Source organism: Cydia fagiglandana, chromosome 20 (genome assembly GCF_963556715.1).
Source record: "Cydia fagiglandana chromosome 20, ilCydFagi1.1, whole genome shotgun sequence".
NCBI classification, from domain to species: Eukaryota; Metazoa; Arthropoda; class Insecta; order Lepidoptera; family Tortricidae; genus Cydia; species Cydia fagiglandana.
The window spans coordinates 10,100,797-10,122,220 of NC_085951.1; the positions used below are offsets into that span (position 1 = coordinate 10,100,797).

Sequence of the window (21,424 nt, forward strand, 5' to 3'; positions counted from 1 at the left end):
CCTTAAATAGACCCAGACGTGCAATACACTTGTTTACCACTATTATGGTTAATAAAAAAAATAAAATAAGAAAATAACTTACCAGTTTCACCAGCAACTACCAAAAACTCATTCTCATTGACTAATTCCATGATTCTCTGCTCTTCGCCCAAAATCGGAAGTTTCAGCCTTGCTACCTGAATCTTAGGATCTCTTTTTACTTGAACAACAATTGTGGGATGTTCTAGAACTGGTTTCTTCACTTCTTTCTTAACTTCCTTTGATTTTTCTTGATTTCCCTCATTTCTTGACACTTTATGTCCTTTCTCTGTAGAATCTTGTATATTTTCAGCATCAATTTTATGTGCTTTTTCATCATCTTTGATTATTACACTTTCATCTTTATTACCATCATTTAAAGTTCCATTTTGAATGTTCTGTTCTTCTATGATTTCTGGTTCATCTTCAGATTCTGAACTTGATCCTTCAGAAGACGATCCTTCAAGACCAACTACATTGGGGTCATATTTAGCTTTCTTTTTTTTCTCCCCACTATCAAGTTTTAGAAGGCGCAATCGTTTTTTTGCCCCTAAAATATATGGAATATTAATATCATGTAAAAATATATGGAATATTAATATCATGTAGTAATTTGCAACCTATCAGTTCCTACGAATAGGACTTAATGGCATATAATGAAGTTTTAAAATTACGTATTATTCAATAATTTATGGTGGTTATTTGTAAACATTTTTTTTTACTTGCTATTATTTCGGTTTAATCATTAGAAAGCAATGTTCACAAGATAAATCTAATAGTCCCTGGCTCAATATTACAGAGTTCTATGTTTCACTTTTATCTAACTGAAATTTGAACATTGTCATAGTGACATTAAGTTTGATTTACTATCTTGAAATGTAACATACAACCCTGTAATACTGGGCCAACGGGTGCTAGACTGACTGCCTAGTTCTTGACAGATAGTAAAAAATTCAATTATACAAATTATTTAGCAAATTATTAAAACAACTTTTACGTACCAGCAATACTACTAAATTTCTTCTCGCTTCCGCTAGCATCAGCTTCTTGCACGGGCACAGCAGTACTAAAATCTGTGAGCCTGCGTAGACCCAGAGTCTGTACAGTGGAGATAGTTGTCATCTGATTGACCTCTTCCAGCGACGCTTGGACTTGAGCAAGAGATTCCAGAAGAGCTGATCTCTGTAATTTCAATTTATAAAAATATGTTAGAGTTAGACCAAGTTAAGTCTGCAGCGATTTTTATAGCCCACGCAATGCAAGTGTTAAGGTTTATACCTCTATATCTGTAACTGGGTGTTGACATAATAGTTGTTAACACTGATTTCGACTGATGATGATGATGATGACTCCCATACAAAAATCAGGGACACACATATTTGTATGGGTACTTTATTCTGCTGCGTTACTATACAAAATGTAACTTATATCTGATCAAGTTGTTAATTTCTATGTGTTAATTCAATACTTATGGATCTAATGATGCCCCTGTAAACAATAAAGTAAAAAATCAACACGGTTTTTGAAAAATCAATTTTTCTTTGCTAGTGAGTCCAGGGACACAAAATCAGTGTTCTAATAGTTTATTCACCAAGCTATGTTTAAACTATGTTAGACAAGCTTAATCTGCTTATGTAATTATAAGTTATTACGTCTTTCAGTGACTAATACTAACTACATATTTAATGCTCCAAAGTCTTTTCTTTGAGTATACCTATGTTACTTCCTGTGGGTAGTTATTATTTGTACATGATACCCGCATTCATGTGAAATAAACAGTTGCTGTTTTATACTGACGTGTTTCATTACATGGTGGCAGCGGTGTTAGTTATTTTAAATAATTTTGTGGTGCAACGATTACAAATAAGTTGAAGTGCAGTGCCCAAACACCGGACAACTACAGATAACAAAGTTCTTTTGTGTAACACAGTGTTATTGGCGTAGTTAAAAAGATGGAACACGCCAGACCACCACCTGAGTTAAACATGGAGGGCGGTCCCGTTACGCGGGCCGATGCGTGGAAAAGGTGGAAACAGCAATTCCTACTTTTTGTGAAGGCCTCCGGTGTGAGCAGCGAGTCCGCCGCAGTACAAGCCAGCCTGCTTGTTAATCTGATAGGTTCAGAGGGTTTCGATGTATTTCAAACATTTACATTTGACGCCGACTCGGAAAAAGACGACGTACAAGCCATAATTAAAAAGTTTGACGGGTATTTCGGCGCCAAAGTAAACACAACGCTAATGAGGTACAAATTCTTTACACGTAACCAGGAGGAAGGCGAATCGATTCAGGCATATGTGACAGCGCTGAGGCTGTTAAGTAAAAACTGCAATTTCGGTACGCTGGGCGACGATTTTCTTAAGGATCGCATCGTGTGTGGCGTTCGGAACGTCACCGTACGAGACAGGCTTCTACGCTGTGAAGACTTAGATTTAGACAAAGCTATGAAGATGTGTCAAGCCGAGGAAGCTTCCAAGGAAAGCGGTAAACAATTAAGTGTCGCGAGTGAGGGTTCCAGTAGTGCACAGGTACATGCGGTGGAGCGGCGACGGGCGCGCGGCGGCGCTCGGGCCGCTCGGCGCGGCGGCGGCGGCGGTGCGGGCGGCGAGCGGCGCGCGCGCGGCGGCGGGCGCGCCCCGCCCGGCCCGGCGGCGGCGCAGCGCCAGTGCGCCGGCTGCGGCGGGACGCGCTGCGCCAACCAAGAATGCCCGGCACAGTACGTAACATGTTTCTCTTGTGGTCACCGTGGACATTTTGCTCGTATGTGCAGATCTAGGTTTATCAACGATGACAATGGAGTGAAACGAGTGTATGAAATAGAAAAACATGGTTCCGTGAGTAGCGATTCCGATGAACTTGAACCATTTTTTATAGACATGGTTTCGTCTTCGAGCGGTAAAGGGCGTTGGATGGAAACTCTGTTTTGTGAACACGGTTCTGAACGATTTAAACTCGACTCGGGGGCAGATTTTAATGTTATGTCTTTTGATAAATTTATATCACTAGGTTTCGACGAAAGTATGTTAAAAATACCGAAAATAAATCTTGAATCGTTTACTAAACACAAAATTCCTATAAAAGGTGTGTGTAACTTAATATGGTGGTATAAGGAAAAAAGTTATAACTTGCCGTTTGCGATTGCCGATATGGAAGTTGGAAGCGTGTTGGGACGAGAGACATGTGAAGATATGGGCTTAGTAAAAAGAATTAATAGCATACAACTAGATGATTATTCTGATCTATTCACGGGTTTAGGGTGCCTGCCAGGTAAATACCATATAGTTGTAGATAAGTCAGTCCCGCCGGTCATAAGCGCTACTAGGAAGATTCCGTTAGGCCTGAGAGATCGACTGTATGACGAGCTCAAAAACATGGAAAAGATGGGGGTAATCAGGAGAGTGACGCATCCTACTCAATGGGTGCATCCCCTAGTTTTAGTTGCCAAAAAGAATGGCGGCATACGCATATGTCTTGATCCGCGCGAGTTAAACGTGGCGGTGCGACGCGCGCACTACCAGCTGCCCTCGCTCACCGAGCTGGCCACGCGCCTGCGCGGCGCCACCTGCTTCTCGGTGCTGGATGCCAACTCGGGCTTCTGGGTCGTACAGCTAGACGACGAGAGCGCCGACCTGTGTACGTTTGCTACACCATTCGGTAGATGGCAGTTTTTGCGCTTACCTTTTGGTATTAATTCTGCTAGTGAGGTGTTTCATGGTAAGATGCGACAACTTCTAGAAGATTTAGAGGGAGTAGACAGCTTTATCGATGATATTATCGTATGGGGAAAAACTAGGCGCGAGCATGACGAGAGACTAGGCGCGCTTCTGAATAGAGCTAAAGAGATTAATCTTAAATTTAATAAACAAAAATGCAAAATAGGGGTACAGTCAGTAACATATTTAGGGCATATTTTCGACGCAAACGGAATGCGGCCTGACGATAATAAGGTTAGGGCAATAAAAGAGATGCCGACGCCACACGACAGGAAAAGTTTGGAAAGGTTTTTGGGGGCAGTGAATTATCTATCTAAATTCATACCAAACCATTCGCAACGTGCGGCGCCGTTGACAAATTTGTTAAAAAAAGATAATGACTGGCGATGGGAGCAGAACGAGCAAAAGGCATTCGAAGACTTAAAAGAAGTAGTGTGTGGGGCAGGGGTATTGGCTTTGTACGATGTGGAAGCGCCGGTGCTGCTGTCGGTTGACGCGTCGCGTGACGCCCTGGGCGCCGTGATCATGCAGGGCGGGCGGCCAGTGGAGTTTGCTTCGCGTACCCTAACCGACGCGCAGCGCCGTTACGCACAGGTGGAGAAAGAGCTTTTGGCGATAGTGTTTGCATGCGAGCGCTTTCACCAGTACATATTCGGTAAGGAAAGGGTAGTCGTAGAATCGGACCATAAACCCCTAGAGAGTATTTTTAAAAAGCCGTTAATGTCTGTCCCAGCACGCTTGCAGCGCATGTTGCTGCGATTACAACACTATGACTTGCATGTCACTTATAAACCAGGAAAATACATGTATATTCCAGATACCTTGTCTCGTGCCTCGCTGCCGGATCTTTACAGTGACGATGTGCATAAAAACAATATATGTCAAGTAAAATTACTCGTGGGTAATTTACCAATGTCAAATAACAAACTTTCGCACATTAAAAAAGAAACCAAACGTGACTCTGATTTTTTAAAATTAAGCGAGTACATAAATAAAGGTTGGCCAGATCACAAATCTGAGGTCGTGAGCGAATTAAAATTGTACTGGTCATTTAGAGAAGAGCTATTTATAGTGGATGGAGTAATATTTAAAAACAACTTAGTATTAGTACCGCGAGCGCTAAGAGCAGATATGCTCGAAACTATTCACGAAGGTCACATGGGTATTGACCGGTGCAAGCGACGCGCGAGGCAAGTCGTATTCTGGCCTGGTATCACGCAGGATATCGAGGCATTTGTGAAGCGCTGCCGCACCTGTCAGGAGAGTCTAAACGCTCCCGCGAGAGAACCACTGATTCCAGTTGAGATTCCTGAGCTGCCATGGCAAAAAATCGGCTCCGATATATTTGAGTTACAGAAGAAATATTTTTTAATCATTGTAGACTACTACTCTAACTATGTAGAAGTATGTAATTTGCCAAATATAACTTCTAACTTAGTAATACAAAGCATGAAAGAAGTTTTCTCTCGCCATGGCATCCCAGAAACCCTGATTAGTGACAACGGAACTCAATATAGCAGTCGAGAGTTTAAAATGTTCGCTAGACAATGGGGGTTCAATCATGTGACGTCATCGCCAAACTATGCACAATCGAACGGTAAGAGCGAACGCGCGGTGCAGACAGTAAAATCTCTTCTTAAGAAAGCGATTAATACAAACGGCGATTTTTATTTAGCCTTGCTAAACTATCGTAACACTCCCAGGGACGGTTTAAGCTCTCCTGCACAGCTTCTGATGGGTCGTCAACTTAAATGTAAGCTCCCGGTGCACCCTAGGTTGTTGACCCCGCGGCCAATTGACTCATCAGAACATTCGACAATGTTGCGTAATCAAATAAAGGTTAAAGAATATTACGATAAACACACAAGGACACTTCCTTCGCTTCACGCAGGCGATGAAGTCGTGTGTATAGACGGAAAGACGAGAACTCGAGCTACCGTTGTAGGTAACGCCGAGACTCCTCGCTCATATATAATTGAAAATAAGCTAGGTGGTAGGTTTAGGCGCAATCGACGCCATTTAATTAAGTGCGAAACTAGTACTAATGCACCGTCCTCGGATTCGATGCAGCCAGTGTCAGCTGATGCCGACGACGAGTTCAAGGACGCGTGCGAGGAAGTAGGTCAAACAAGTAAAATTGAACCTAATGCTGTCGACAATAAGGTTGATAGCGGCAGTAGGCCTACTGTTATAATGACTCGTAGTCGAGCCAAACTTATTAATCAAAAATAATCATACAGCTAGACTAAGTGAACATAAACGATTACATATTTATTTAGAAATATAGTAAACAGCCCATTTTTATTTCATTAAAATTAAAAATACAAGAGTTATGAATATGTAATCGTTATGTCTCGATCGCATATACTTACCTAAGTATTTTTATTCTGATAGTCTGTAATTTTTCTTTTGTGTACCTTTTACCTAGTATTTTAAATAAAATTATGTAAAGGTGTGTTAGGTACGAGTATGTCATATCTTTGGGTAGCAACAAAGATCTAACATGCTAATAAAGGAACACAACAAGTGAATCAGTATAGTCGCCTTCCTATGGATATAATTAATAATTTTTACCATCGAAGTTTCACTGATTCAATGGTCTGTGAACCTTATTGCTATGAAATAAGGTCTTGTCATGATCGATTAAGAGTGTTATCGTGTGTACGTACGTAGGAAATAGCGTAAACTAGACAGATAAGTATTAAACATAAATATCCTTATGTACCTAACGTTATTTTAAGGGGAGGATAGGATGGTAGTCAAGATGCAACAAAATATAATATCGTATACATATATGTTTTATAAGACTACTGCTATCTACATTCTTATGTTCATGTCTAGGCCGTGTTTATGAAATGTAAAATGGATAACTTAACTTAACTGTATTGCATAACTTTTTGGTGTTGGGTCTTATGTATACCTTTTGGGGGAGATGTTGTGGGTAGTTATTATTTGTACATGATACCCGCATTCATGTGAAATAAACAGTTGCTGTTTTATACTGACGTGTTTCATTACACTTCCCAACATTACATTTTTCATTTAATATTTACTTCGGGTTGGTGTGTTTTGTGTTTCACTCGGGGGCAAATTTTATTTAACCGCTTGTGCTTTGAAACCCTCGCAACATCCATTCATCGCAAATTCCATTTTTAAAAATCACTCGCTACGCTCGTGGTTCAATTTTGCAGTCTTCCGCTTGCTCGGGTATCAATATTAGCATGAACTATTAAACAATAACTTTGCCCCCTTGTAAAACAAATAACTATTAATTCAGAGCACAACTTACGTTTTCCTTCTTCTTTTTCTTGTCAACAATTTTTTCAAGCCGTTTCCTCTGCTGTTTTGATAGAAATCGGGTTTTCTCCTTCTTTTCATTGATAATTTTTGTCTGTCGCTTCTTTGCGGGCAGAGCGAGGATGTTACTCGCATCAGCCGATCCATATTCGCTGTTTGCAAAGTCAAGTTTGATCTGAAAATATGAATCAGAATAATTATTATTTGGATAACGTTTCAGATGTATAATTATGAATATAGCTAAAAAGAACCTTTACCTCGTTGGTTTTGCTGTTATCTATGCTAGTTTTAACAACTTGGCGCGCCTTAGCGTTATAAACACGCTTCCCCATTTTAACCACAATATTATAGACTTTCTGGATGGATTTTAGGTTTTACATTTTCTCTTAAACATGTAGAAATAATGAAATATTAAAATACTATAAAAGTAAAGTACGTCAAAGAAACGTGTTTTTGTTATGACAGTTACATGACAGTAACTTTTTTTTTAAATATTTAAGACAGTTTTAATAAAGCAAAAAAAGAACATAAATTTGAGCGTTTTGAAACAAGGCTCAAATGTCTTACAAGAGCGTTCAGAAACTTTTTGTCAAGAAGTTTATTTTGATACAAGAAAATACATTTTGCAAGAAAATGAAAGTAGACGAGAATTGAAATTTGCTATAAGTTTGTAAAAATTAGATTTAAAAGTACCTTTTCATCAGCAGCTTTAAATTAAGAATCCTAAATTATGTGTTTCTATAGAGGTTTCTGAACGCTTCAATTGATCAGAACTGTCATTTTTGACCTAAATATTTTGAGGTTACTCATGTGTTATTGTACTTATTGTATCGTTTTGCCAGGCGTTATGACTATTTCAAGGCTGATTTAAGAGGACTTTTCAAGAGTATCAGCAACACAATGGCACAATCTGCTTTAAGTGAAATATCGCGATTGAAAATTCCCATCAATAAAGGTGATACGCCGCATTTAAGCTGGGAAAATTCTATTTTAACATTGTACTCTGAAAAAACTGTTACCATTTTCAAGTTCACGCACAATGTTCAATGCATGGATAAGAAAATTGATTGGACTTTAACTGATATCCCGTGCCCAAAGACAAGCCCGGCCACAAGCTTGTTTTCCAAGAAAATAATGAACCAAATAAACATTAAGAACATAGACTATATACAAATGATGCTGAACCCAGCATTGTGGCCCCACAACGTTCAACTGATGGAGGAGTTGGCTAGTGTGGTGTCTGTTCAGTGGTCACCACCTAATTTCGTGCATAACAACGAAAGTGTTATTGCAATTTTGAATAATGTTGGTAACATTGAGCTTTTTGCACCTGCCAGCTGTGGTTACTTGAGCCTTCTCAATATTTCATCTATAATTGAGAAGCAATATAGAGATACTTTTGAGGGAAATTTACCTCACATGGTGGAAGAAGTGAAAAAAATTGCTGATGCATTAGAAACATGTGCTTGCTGTTGGGGCACTCAATATAATGACACATTTAATTTTGTCACTGCACAGAAAAATGGCGATATTCATTTCTGGAAACTTCAAGGCGCTGATAAATTAAGTATTGAAAAATTAACAACTGAACATAGTGATGCGGGTGAAATTGTAACTATGCAATGGATTCCAATATCAAATGACGTGTTTCTATTAGTATCAGCAAATATATTTGGGCAGTTGTATGTATATAAGTATCAATGGGAGAATAATTGTCCTAAATTAATTAACTGTGACTGCCCATGGCCACATAAGGACAGAATGGTTATAAGACACCTAAAATACAGAGTTATTAATGACAAAATAATATTAATTTGCAATAAACATAGACATTTACTTGTCCTGCTAATAGATGATACTTGTAATAAAGTATCAGAATATTTAAACAACCTAAATGATTATAAAATTACAGTTATATCGGAAACTAACAAATATTTCTACATCGGTACAATAAACTGTTCAATATACAAAGTTGATATCATGCTTACGGATGGAACGCTAAATGTGAATGTGGAAGAGAAAACATTCAAAGATAATTTAGCTAATCATGATTTATGCGGACTTGGTTTTTCCAAAAACGGTGTTATATGTGCTTTAGCTGTTCGCAACAGAAAAATAATGTTTAGGAAAGAAAATATTGCACTAGATGTTATTTTCCTTTGTGAAAAAGAAAGTTACGGAAGAGAATTGAAATTACTTCTTGAAAACCCGACAGAAAAGTTGACGGATTATTGGGACTGCTTGGAACTACTAAGATGTAAAGCCTTGAGACTAAAAACACTGCCTGCGGCAAACTATAGTCAACTTTACTTTAACCACAATATCTATGGAAATAAGTTGTATTTAATTCTTTTGAATTATTACCATACTTTAACAAACCTTCTTAAGAATAACTCCAGCGGCTGTCTTCCAGAGACTTCTCTAGAAGTAACGAAGGAGTGGATTTTTGCTATACATGCAAAAAGGATGATTTCAGAATTTGCAGATATTTGTGAAAAAAAACAAAATGGTGACGTTTTGACCGATTTGGATACACAAACATACTCATGTGCGAAGAATTATATCAAGTATTATTGTGACAAGTATGAGAAGAACCTTGCCGAGCTGGTGCCTTCAGGTTTTGATAATGCTAAGGACAATTTTGAATATACCTGCCAATGTTGTGATGAGAACCTTAAAGGATTCTCGTGTCCAAACGGCCATATAAATATGTTTTGTGGCTTAACTCTGACTCCTATAGAATCTAGTGACTACCTTAGTTGTTCTGCATGTGGTCTTATAGCGAGGAAAGAACTGGAACCAGAGAATCCAACCTGTTTGTTTTGTGACATACATTTAAATAGTTATTTTTTACCAACTTAATACACATACAATTTGGAATTTGGTTGTTTTATTGTAAATTGTATTTCTGAGTAACAAAACTTAATCTTGGGTATAGACTTAATTTATCTCTGTCGTAAGTTACTCCAGAACCCTCCTGAAGGGGCCCACTGATTAACAGTCCGCCGGACAGTATCGGCCTGTCAGTTAGAACAAAATTTTTACAGTTCCGAACAACTGACAGGCCGATACCGTCCGGCGGACTGTTAATCAGTGGGCTCCTTAAGAGGTATAGGCCTCTTCCATACTATATAAAGATTGTTGTTGTTTAAAATTTTGTTTGGTATGGTATTTCTTGGTTTCAAGGTTGTGGTCATTTTCCCCCACGGCGACCACTTTCCAGCTTGGGGGGTTGTTTTATTATAAATCTAAATAAAATACAGTTGGCATAAAAAATATTTGTAGTGGACGTGTTAATATCCGTTCAGACAAGTTTGTCAGTAGAATAAGGCGCGAAATTCAAATTTTCTATTTTCTATGGTACCGATAACCCTCCGCGCCTAATTTTTTTTTTAAATTGCCGCTCTTTTCTACTGACGAAAGCTTTTTTTCGCTATGTGGGCATGTGGTAGCCCTGCGTTATAGCGTGTTCACATTATTAACATTGTGAACACGCTATAACGCAGGGCTACCATTTGTGTCGTTCTCCCACATGTACCACATTAACGCTAGTCATAAGGACGCTCTGGCAGGTTATTCGTATAAAGACACAAACAAATCACGTCCTTATGGTATGGGACAAAGTGGTACCTTTTGCTTGAAAAGGTCACATTTGTTATTTAGTTACCTACGTACATAAATTCGAGGGATGGACGGTCAAACCCGATAAGTCTAGATAGTAGGCAGGTACCTACACGTAAGATAACATTGCTTGCGGTCACAGACAAAACATCCTCCAGACTGAGCATAGTCGCGCTACCCCCTCTGCCACGCATACGGTAATTTTACTCCATGTTCGAGTCGAAAGTGTCTTTGTGTGACGTCCGTGTGTTTGAACGGACCAATCACGGCAGGAGACTTCGCTCACCTCGTCCCGCGCACCCCCGCATTTTTGGCATCATCGGTTGCATGAAATAATTGCTCGAAACTCGGTCTAGAGGATTCCTAGTCTATGCTTGCGGTCTTCTCTTTATCTAAATAGTAGTATTAGTCAATATCCAGGCTCTTGATTAGATACCTAGTGTCGCGGATGCAACATAGGCTAATCTTCGCCTATCACAATACAAAGTACCTGGATTACAAGCAATAAACACAAGAAAAACAAAAAAATATAGATTAATACTAGAGACACGTGAATAATAATGATTGGAGTTCTCCGATACCTTACCTACATGAATACTTAGGTACCTGTACCTACCTAGTTCACAACGAGCGTCCGTCGAGTAGCTCTGTATTAGTCACCATTTTGTATGCTACTCTTTGAAGGCCGCAAAAATATGTGACAAGCTCTTATGGCTCTACAAATAAGATCGTGTCAGATATTTTTGCGGCCTCCATTGTGGAACATTTTATTGCAGGTACCTAAAGTAAATGTTAAGAAACAAGATCACCGGTTAATCAATTGTTTCTTTTCTTTTGTATCATTTTACTGCCAAGATGTGTGCCAATAAAGAGTAGGTATTCTATCACCTGAAATAGGGGTCCCTTTGTTTCACATAAAGTTTTAAGCCATAATGTATTGTTTCTCGGCTAGGCCCCCAGATCAGTCGCTCAACTTCAATAGGTAGCAGAGAGGACTCTCATTCTTTTTATGCATGGGTCATAATAACGATTTTATAATCTGTCCCTCTGGTAATATGGAACAATCGGAACATTGACTGTTTTTATTATTTACTTGTCTCTGCACGCACGCTACAAACAAATAAATACAGATTAATATTACTTTATATAAGCAAGTGTTCTGAAATATAAGTTGTTTAGGTTCATCGGAAGAGCAAAACGGTCGCCATGTCGTTCTTTGGGAAGCAGTTCAAGAAAATTAAGGCAGAAAATACTTTGGAGGTCCTTGGGAAACTAAGTGAGTTGGATAATACATAAAGAGTAATTATTGAAATTATCATCAGCGATGATAACCTTCAAAAAGTTGCTGCATGGCAGGTCCACTCCATGAAATTTGTGGTTTCCGAGAGAATACACTTTCACTAGATTTACCTACTTATATCAGACCGGGATATGAACTGTGACTACCTTCTGTATTGTTTTTGAGCTCCCGATATAATTTCGACGCAGTTACATTCATCTTGTAATTGAACGACATCTTATGGCTCCTCTTCACGTTGGGCCAACGCCAACGCCAACGAGGGACGCATTTATGCGTTAGAGGGAGCAAGTGATATTGCTATCTCATTCTACCGCATGGCTGCGTCCCTCGTTGGCGTTGGCGTTGGCCCAATATGAAGAGGAGCCTTTAGCGGCCGGCAGTGTTCGATTGAATATTCTCGACCATTAACCAGTACAAATTGAACCGTCAACTGTAACCGTCCGTTACCGTTTATGGTTCAATTTGTACTGGTTAATGGTCAATTGCAATTAACGTTCGGCCAACACTGGCGGCCGGTAACGTTCCTACTTGCAACTCCTCTGGTGTTGCAGAGGGGCTACCGCGACAACCGAAATTCGCAAATTGCGGGGATCTTTCTCTTATAATCCAATGAAGGCGTAATTAGAGTGACAGAGAAAAATGCCCGCAATTTGTGAACTTCGATTTTCGCGGTTATGGCCCGTGTCTGTGCCGTAGGTAATTGCTTACCAGACTATGCGCTCGCGGTTTTCCAGTTAAAAAGAATTTGCATCCTTGCAACGGAGCGGCTACCTGGCTACCCGCAAAGCGTTCAAACGAATATCGCCCTAAGGCAGGGGTGCGAAACTCCTGACTTCGGTCAAACTCGGCTCCGCTCGGCTCAGCATTGCTTCGAACAATTATTAGGGTTGGCACCACTTGACTTCCTTTTGCGTGCACGACCACAGATAAGATAATCACTTGATTTTTGACAACCCTAAATAGCCGAAAGGGATAGTGCCATATATTAGAAAGGGACAGCATGATTCGACCCTGAACCGCTGTCAAACTTCGGTTTTGTAGGAAGTTTCCTTTCTGTATGGTAGTACTATTAATTATTCTGTGCCTAAGGGTGAAACAACGCGAACGCAGGTGATTCTGATTGTACATACTTAAACCATTTTCCAATTCCAGCCCTCTCCGCGCAAACTCTCGCACTCCTGCGCAGTCCAGACACCATTACCTCCTTCACTAAAAACGCCGACGGTTCCCTCCAGTACGTCGTCAAAGACGGCACTGGCAAGACCCTCGTCGACCAGAAGATCGTCCTTTCAACCCTCACAGACTACAGAAGCCCTGATGGCATGGAGACGAAGGTAAAGTTTGAGCTGGCCGGAGACGTCTTGAAGTCGGAGATGTATTTGCCTGATGGGAACGTGGTACATATGGATAGATATTTTGAAGCTAATAGCTTGAAAATGGTGAGTGGATTTTTATTAAGTTGCTTATTAAAGTGAAAGTGTAATTCCTATGCAAATTCTCTAAAATAGCTTAAATAATTAGAATTTTTTATATTGTCCGAAGTATTTAAGTAAGTACCTACTCTTCCTGCCCACCTATTAGTTAAAGTAGGAAATTAACTGCAGTGGTCATCTCAAGACTCTTTTAAGTAGATTATTTATATTTGCCGTAACGACCATAGGAAAACTCATTCAATTCTTTAGTGCAGCGGTCGGCAACAAGCGGGCCGTGTGCGGCCCGCGAGCCTCCCTGGCTATTTTGTATGTAATATTGACAAACGTCAAAGTCACAAATATTACCAAAGTGCGGCCAACTTTGTTAACTACTATATGGCCCTAGGCTGCTAAAAGGTTGCCGAGCGCTGGTTACTGAATTTTCACAAAAAAAAAACAATTTCAAACTAGTTTTTAACGACTGTTCATACTAATTAGCTAGTTTATAAACCTTATTGTCTTGTTTCAGGAACTGTACGTCCAAGGTGTCGCTGAAAAAGCCACTGTTCATTACCAGGCTCTCTGAACAATCTTCACATATAATTATTTTACTTTAAGTATTTTATAATAATGTTATTGTTTTACATATATATAAGTATATTTAAAAAAAAATACATTTTATTACTCATGTTTTATTCAACCCGTAACCGTCGTAACCCATTCGTAACCTCACACAAATATCGTAAGGTAACAAAACCCAAATCTAACGATACCTATTATAGTTACCTCTCTGAGTTACAAGAATACCTACTTTTTATCGCCTACAAGGTACAGTCTAACCCCCTTATTCATAAACGTTTACTAAAGTTAGCAAGCCGATAATAATCGTTTGTCCCTTTCCATCATACCAATACGTCGGAAAGGGACAAACGATTATTATCGGCTTGTCAACTTTAGTAAACGTTTATGAATAAGGGGGTAAAAGTTTCCAGCCTGTCATATAAAATAAGAGCATACATTTACGAAACTATTTTTATATTTAGATAATAATATATTCCCCTTCTATATGAACACAGTTTTTAAATCTTACTTTGCTTTTCTATCCCCTTGTAAAAGTACTCTGAAAGTTTGTCCTCAAAATGGGCGTAAACCGCATGGGTCACTTCATCATCTGAAGAAATCGTCTTCCCCTTATAGTCTGCTTTAAGTTTCCAAAACAAACACCAGTGTTTTGTTAAAGAAATCATTGACAACAGTCTAATGATTGAAAAATAATTAATATCAGTTCTAAAATAAATTACTTACACCTACCTATATCAGCCAATGGAAAGATACAGTCACCAATCTTATCATGTGCGATATCTTCTGATAATTCGTACACACCTTAAGTAATATCAGAGTTCTCATTGACCTTGTTTGATGTCGACAAAGAAACAGACAAAGAACATTGTTTTAAGGGTAAGTACTTAAGGACGAATCACGTTAGACCGGGCCGTGTCCGGGCCGGAGCTTCCGGCGCTTACTTTTCTATGACATGACATGCGATCACGATGCTTTCCATAGAAAAAGATGCGCCCGAAACTCCGGGTCGGATACGGCCCGGTCTAACGTGAGTCATCCTTTATACGGCTTGTTTTACGAAGCAGTTTGTCAACCAGACATCTGTCTATAGGTACCTATACGCAGGCACCCTAACTATACCGTCATGCATTGGCAATTTGGCGGAATTGTCCACCAAACACATTCTGCTGCCTTAGGAACTTCTTGCTAGGAGGGCTAGGAATTATTCTTTTTAACCAGGTTATTTTACTCTACTATGGGGGGCTAGCCAAGATGACAAGATGAAAAATGTATCGGGATGACACAATGATAGGCATACGATAAAATGATGGGTATATACTTACCTCAGTACTTACTCATTTGGGCGTTTTCAGAAATACATATTGAAAACCTGATTCTTTCACATCTGGACGTTCTTGGGCTCATTCTACTCAGAATCAGCATTCTCCATCCCACCATCAAAAAAAGATGTCCCAAAATGTCCATTCCATTACGTCACGTTTTAGTATGAACATTTTTTTTACTTGTATGTGCGTGACGTAGTGGAATGTACTTACAATTTTCATACAAATTTTCGGGACATTTTATTTTATCATCAGAATTGAATATGCTAGTGATTCTGAGTTGAAAGAACCCAAAAACACCGGGATCTGTGAGAATCGGGTTTTCGATATTTATTTCTGAAAACGCCTATATCGCCGTGTGCCTGCTATACTGCCACAATTCAAAATTTTTGATTTTCTGGATTATTGCAGATTCGTATTCAAAATTGTTCAATTTACGACCTTATTTCGAGAGCCATAGCAAAAAAGGTCTTTAAGAGCCTTTTTCTCACAAGTGGCCTTATGCATTTGACCATAAATTGTCAGACAATTCCCTGCAATACAGCCACTTTTGAGTTGTGGCTATAAAGCACACGTTTTAAATGAAGCTTTTGAGTTGCGTCCTAGAAAATAATAATTAGCTGAGTTACACATATTATTATTATCGCGTACAGTGATCTTGTTCCTATCAAAGTTGATATAAGTTCAAAAACTAAAACCCGACTACTACAAATCGCGCTCTAAAAAGTATGAAACAAGATAGAATTCTGATCTGAAGTTATCAAACAGGAAATATTATAAATGTTATAATTTTTTTAATAAAAAAATACAACGTAATAAAATGTATTACATTTTTGATATATTTACAGAGATATTCAAAGGATCGCCGTGCATGGTCGTATGCCACGATTATAAACTTTAAGGTAAAGTGGCATACGACCACAGCTATCCTCTGAATCTCTGTAAAAATATAAATAATGTAGTAAATTAAACATATTACGTTGTATTTTTTTATTAAAAAAATTATATCATTTATAATATTTCCTGTTTGATAACTTCAGATAAGAATTCTATCTTGTTTCATACTTTTAGAGCGCGATTTGCAGTAGTCGGGTTTTAGTTTTTGAACTTATTTTTTATTTAATTAATTTTGGGGTCATGACTTCGTTACAAACTACCTATTCGAAGTCACTTTATATTACTTTTTCGAGGGCATCCCCAGTACAGAAATACACGCAGAGCGCCACATATATCGGGCTGCGCTATCCTTTGGCATGGAGGCGCTTTCGGCGCCCAGCTTTGGAACGTGTACAGTGCGCCTCCTACGTCGGGCTACGCCCGACTCTATTACTATGAGGGCGCCGAAGGCGCCCGGCTTTGGAACGCGTAGAGCGTGTCTTGTACGTCGGGCTACGCCTGACTCTTTTAGTATAAGGGCGCCAAAGGCGCCCGGCTTTGGAACGCGTAGAGCGAGCTTCGTACGTCGGGCTACGCCCGACTCTTTTAGTATGAGGGCGCCTTCGGCGCCCGGCTTTGGAACGCGTACAGCGAGCTTCGTACGTCGGGCTACGCCCGACTCTTTTAGTATAAGAGCGCCCAAGGCGCCCGGCTTTGAACGCATACAGTGCGCCTCGTACGACGACGGGCTACACCCGACGCGTTGAGTATGAGGGCGCCGAAGGCGCCCGGCTTTGGAACACGTACAGCGTGCCCGCACGTCTTTTGTACGGCTGTTTCATGCATTTGCCCGGATTTGGTAAGCGTCCAGCGTGTCACGTATGTCGACACTTTTAGTATGAGAAAGTCGAAGTCGCCTGGCCTTGGACTACTTGCAGCGCGCCACGTACGTCAGGCTACGCCCGACTCCTCTAGTATGAGGGCGCCGAAGCCGCCCGGCTTTGGTACGCGTACAGCGAGCTTCCTACGTCTCTTGTACGGCTGTTTCATACATTTTGGCTGATCTGGACTTCTATACCTATTCACGTTATAAAATATTGCAGGTCATTAAAAAAAACACTATGTTAATAGCGGCCAAACAAATTTATTTTGCAAATACCTTCTTGTATCGCCGTAGTCGGGTAATACGCGGATAGAATCCAGAGCGCTTGTAGATTCGTAGTTCGAATTACCTACCCGATAAATTAATGTTTCATCGGGTGCATGCAAGCAAAGCCAGTCGCAAAACCTAACAATATTTATATATTTGAAATGTGCTAACTGAGCTCTTTCAAATGATATACATCACGTAATCATTACTTATTTTTATTTTTTTCGTTCGTGACTTTATGACCTCTAGAGGACGCCTTGTTAATTTTTTTGTGACTTCATATAGCCTATAACCAGCGGACGATTAAGATAATTCGAATGACATATCGTTTGTCAAATTATAATGTGTACTTTAGAAGTTATGAGGGAACAAATGAACATACATACATACATACATACATATCCACATACATACCGGTCAAAATCATAACCCTCCTTTTGCGTTGCCGTAGTCGGGTAAAAATAAAGGGATTTTAACTATTTTGGTGTTTTTATTTATATTTGCATGGTAACCTTTATCCAATAATTTTGTGTTTAAATTTGGCCGCATCTCAAAATCTTTAAAAAAACGTTTCTGCAATACGGCCACAACTCTAAATACCTGTCTTTCGGGCCTTGTTTCTTAAAAAATATACATTTCTTTTAAAAAGTGGCGTGGTCATAAGGAAGGTTATATCATTCCGAGTAAAAAAAGCTAAATTTTAAATTCATAGACCTAAAACTAAAGGAGTAAGATCCTATTAAACACCCTGAACTATACTCTCAAAACTTTGAGACGCGATTTCTCGAAAAAACGGTTTTTTGAGATGTGGCAGTGTAGCAGGCACACGGCGATATATGACTCATTTGTTAGAAATAACTTAGGTTTCTTATCAACACACTTCTTTAGAAATTGATTTCTTCCAAAAGTTCGCTGCAAATTGTCACTTATCTACAGATATACCTTTATATCGGCAAATTAATCTGATATGATAGAAAATATATCTTGATGATATATTATATTATTATATTTTGAAGTAATATAAAGCCCACTTAAAAAAAATGTTGAGCATTGAACTGATTGCGGACAGTTGAAGTGTACGAAAATGGCGTTCTACGGGAAAAACTTTAAGAAAACCAAGTTTGAAAACATTGATGTGCTCTTGGACGCGTTTAGTAAGTGCATTATTTTAACTATTTGTTGTGTGTCTGCGTTATAATAAAAACCGGCCAAGTGCGAGTCGGACTCGTGCACGAAGGGCTCCGTACCATAATGCAAAAAACGGCAAAAAAATCACGTTTGTTGTATTGGAGCCCCACTTAAATATTTATTATATTTTTTAAGTATTTGTTGTTATAGAGGCAATAGAAATACATCATCTGTGAAAATTTCAACTGTCTAGCTATCACGGTTCATGAGTTACAGCCCGGTGAGAGACAGACGGACAGACGGAGAGACGGACAGCGAAGACTTTTGGAGTTCCCTGGTGGGGCAGTACCGTTCATTAAATAGGCAAAGGTCTACCAAACTTAATATTTATTACAAATTCCAGAGGCCCCCGACAGTGTCCGTGGCTTAGTCAAGAACACCGACAGCGTTTCCCGTTTCGAGAAAAACCCCGACGGCTCCGTTCAATACATCGTCTCCAAAGATGGCCAGGAACGCTTCAACCAGAAGATGACTCAGGGTGCAGAAGCCGACTTCACCACTCCTGATGGCATTAAGACTAAAGTCAGCTGTCAGATCAACGATGATGGTGTGCAGACGGTCATGACTTTCCCTGATGGCGCTAAGCTTCATATGGACAGGGTGTTTGAAGGCAATACCATGAAGCTTGTAAGTATAAGCATATTGACAAAGATTACCTGGGAGTCTAGCCAAGATGACAATCGTTGATAAGAAATGCTAATCAAAACTTAATTGAGTAAATAGTCACGTGACTTATCGTAGCTTCTGTCATTCCGATTTTTTTAAATCGTTTGTTGATGTTCGATATTGTCATCTTGGCAAAGCCCCCTGAGGTAATTCTGTTGGATTCAGTACGATTCCTCTAGTGATTATACCCATAAAGGACAAATATAAATATAATTATAAGGCCGATATAGAGGTACATATATATGTATATGTGTTTGGGCGATATATAGCCGCCTAAAACTATCTGCAAAATTGTAAAATCTGTATTTATAAGTACCTAGGTACATGAAGATTTTGTGAATAGGTAGATAATTTAACTATGACTTTAATAATTGGACATTTCAGAATAAAACTTAAATATAATAAAACTATCAAGTAAGTAGGTATTTAATACCAAATGTAGCTGTATGAATTTAGGTATATTTTTTTCTTTCATTTTACCATTATTCAAAAAATTGTGGTAGGTAAATAACTTCTTAGATTTCATCAGGCAGGGCAGGACGGTAAATTAGCACACGAATGTCGTCAATTTCGTCATTTGTTTTAAGCAAAGGTCACGAAAAAACTAATTTCCTACAAAGAATTTCAAATGTTTTCGCTACCCCTTGCTGCGCCTGTAGAATACAAAAATTATTTGACAGGCTCATTTAAATACAAATAACTTTTTGTTTCAGATCATTTATAAAGAAGGTTCTGACCTAAAAGGTACTATTTTCTACGAGCAGGTTTGAATAGTTTAAAGCAAGTACGTATATTTGTTATTTTAAGTACGTACTAACAATACTATGGACCTTGTTGTCTGAAAATAATCGCATTTTATTTATTTATTTATATTATAGATAACATTCTACCGCATGGCTGGTCCCTTGGACTGGCCGGCGCTGGCCCATTGTGTACAGGGGCCTTTAGACATAAGTAGGTACGTTTTTTACTAGAGACAGAAAGGTTTTGAGTGTTATTTTTCAAATCTACTACATATATAATAACAAAAATGCACGTCACGTACCTATTTGTATACTAAGAAAACTACTGCATTAAGTTATATAATTAATTAAATTATGATTTGTAGTACCATTGTTTTATTTTAGTCTATAGCCTCTAGCCGCCCAGAGACCTATAAAAAGGTCTACTGTTCCATTCTAATTTGAACTTTGTGTTGACGAAATAAAATTTCATTTTCCTTGGCAAAGTTTGACGTATGGGCGGCTAGAGGATAGTGTACATACAGTGTACTTATTTTATAGGCTACTAGCGACCAACCTCGGCGTCGCACGGGCTTACAATACAAATTATATCTCTCCTTATAACCATCTAGATAACAACGTTAAGGCCGGGGTCGTTTTCACCCGCCGCCCGCGGCCGACAGCGGCCCGCCGCCCGCGGCGTCTGAATACTCTGAATGGTATGTTCGGGAATGCTCGGGAGTGGTCGTTTTCGGGGGGACGCCGCACGCGGCGGGCGAAAACGACCACTCCCGAGCATTCCCGAACATACCATTCAGACGCCGCGGGCGGCGGGCCGCTGTCGGCCGCGGGCGGCGGGTGAAAACGACCCCGGCCTTAACGTACCTACCTACCCAATTCAATTTTCAAAAGTAGAATAGACGAAGGAACTTATACCAACTTGAAAAAAAAAGCATTTAAACGAGAACGACGACAAATTCAGGAGCTTTTGTCGGTTTAATATTCATGTTTTAGATATTTTAAATATTGACATAGCCTCAAAACCACATACGATCGCGCAGACGTAGCACGGCCGCTATCGCCGAGCGACACTGACGCGGCGCCACTGTCGCTGCGATAGTGACGCTGCGCTCGGAAGTAAGTTCATACATTTCCATACTGCATAATACTGTCGCTCTGTCGCCGCGTCAGTGTCGCTGCGTTAGTGTCGCCGGAGCCGCTGTGCTCGGAAGTCTACCTAGCGAGCAGATTACCAGTTAGCCGGAAGATATCAGCCTGTCAGTTAAACGCAAAATTTGACAGCTCCTAAGAACTGACAGTCTGATATCGTCCGGCGACTTAGGTAGTCTGTGGGCCCCTTTAGGTACGCCCAGGCTCCGTGGAGCATGCGTTAGTAGTAGTAGTAGTAGTAGTAAAATACTTTATTGTACAAAAAGAAACATAAAACATGAAAGAACACACATCATTAGTACAAAGGCGAACTTATCCCTTTCAGGGATCTCTTCCAGTTAACCCTTGAGCAGTTGAGGGAGAATGAACGGTAGACATAAAAGCTGT

General features: G+C 39.6%; 4 protein-coding genes across 5 annotated transcripts in view; 3 read left to right on the forward strand and 1 right to left on the reverse strand.

The window, feature by feature from the left end:
* Nucleotides 1-7,461, reverse strand: part of LOC134674621 (probable ATP-dependent RNA helicase kurz) — a 28,291-nt gene extending 20,830 nt beyond the window's left edge. For both annotated transcript variants that reach the window (XM_063532738.1, XM_063532737.1), the window contains exons 1-4: nt 7,286-7,461; nt 7,021-7,203; nt 1,020-1,200; nt 83-568 (exon numbers count right to left, since the gene is read on the reverse strand). In XM_063532738.1, the coding sequence (XP_063388808.1) occupies nt 83-568; nt 1,020-1,200; nt 7,021-7,203; nt 7,286-7,360 (925 nt within the window). In that variant the 5' untranslated portion in view covers nt 7,361-7,461. The remainder of the gene's footprint in view (nt 1-82; nt 569-1,019; nt 1,201-7,020; nt 7,204-7,285) is intronic.
* A 371-nt stretch (nt 7,462-7,832) lies between these two features.
* On the forward strand, nt 7,833-9,908 carry LOC134674301 (uncharacterized). The gene has a single exon (XM_063532329.1). The coding sequence runs from the start codon at nt 7,929-7,931 to the stop codon at nt 9,888-9,890; it is 1,962 nt and encodes a 653-aa protein (XP_063388399.1). The 5' UTR covers nt 7,833-7,928; the 3' UTR covers nt 9,891-9,908.
* A 1,879-nt stretch (nt 9,909-11,787) lies between these two features.
* Nucleotides 11,788-13,961, forward strand: LOC134674508 (uncharacterized). The gene is made up of 3 exons (XM_063532601.1): nt 11,788-11,925; nt 13,102-13,388; nt 13,891-13,961. Exons 1-3 carry the CDS (start codon nt 11,856-11,858, stop codon nt 13,945-13,947), a joined length of 414 nt encoding a protein of 137 aa, XP_063388671.1. The 5' UTR covers nt 11,788-11,855; the 3' UTR covers nt 13,948-13,961.
* Nucleotides 13,962-18,338: 4,377 nt separating this feature from the next.
* LOC134674443 (uncharacterized) lies at nt 18,339-19,932 on the forward strand. Its single transcript, XM_063532517.1, has 3 exons — nt 18,339-18,445; nt 18,823-19,106; nt 19,859-19,932. The coding sequence occupies exons 1-3, from the start codon at nt 18,376-18,378 to the stop codon at nt 19,913-19,915; spliced, it is 411 nt and encodes a 136-aa protein (XP_063388587.1). The 5' UTR covers nt 18,339-18,375; the 3' UTR covers nt 19,916-19,932.
* The last annotated feature ends 1,492 nt before the right edge of the window (nt 19,933-21,424 follow it).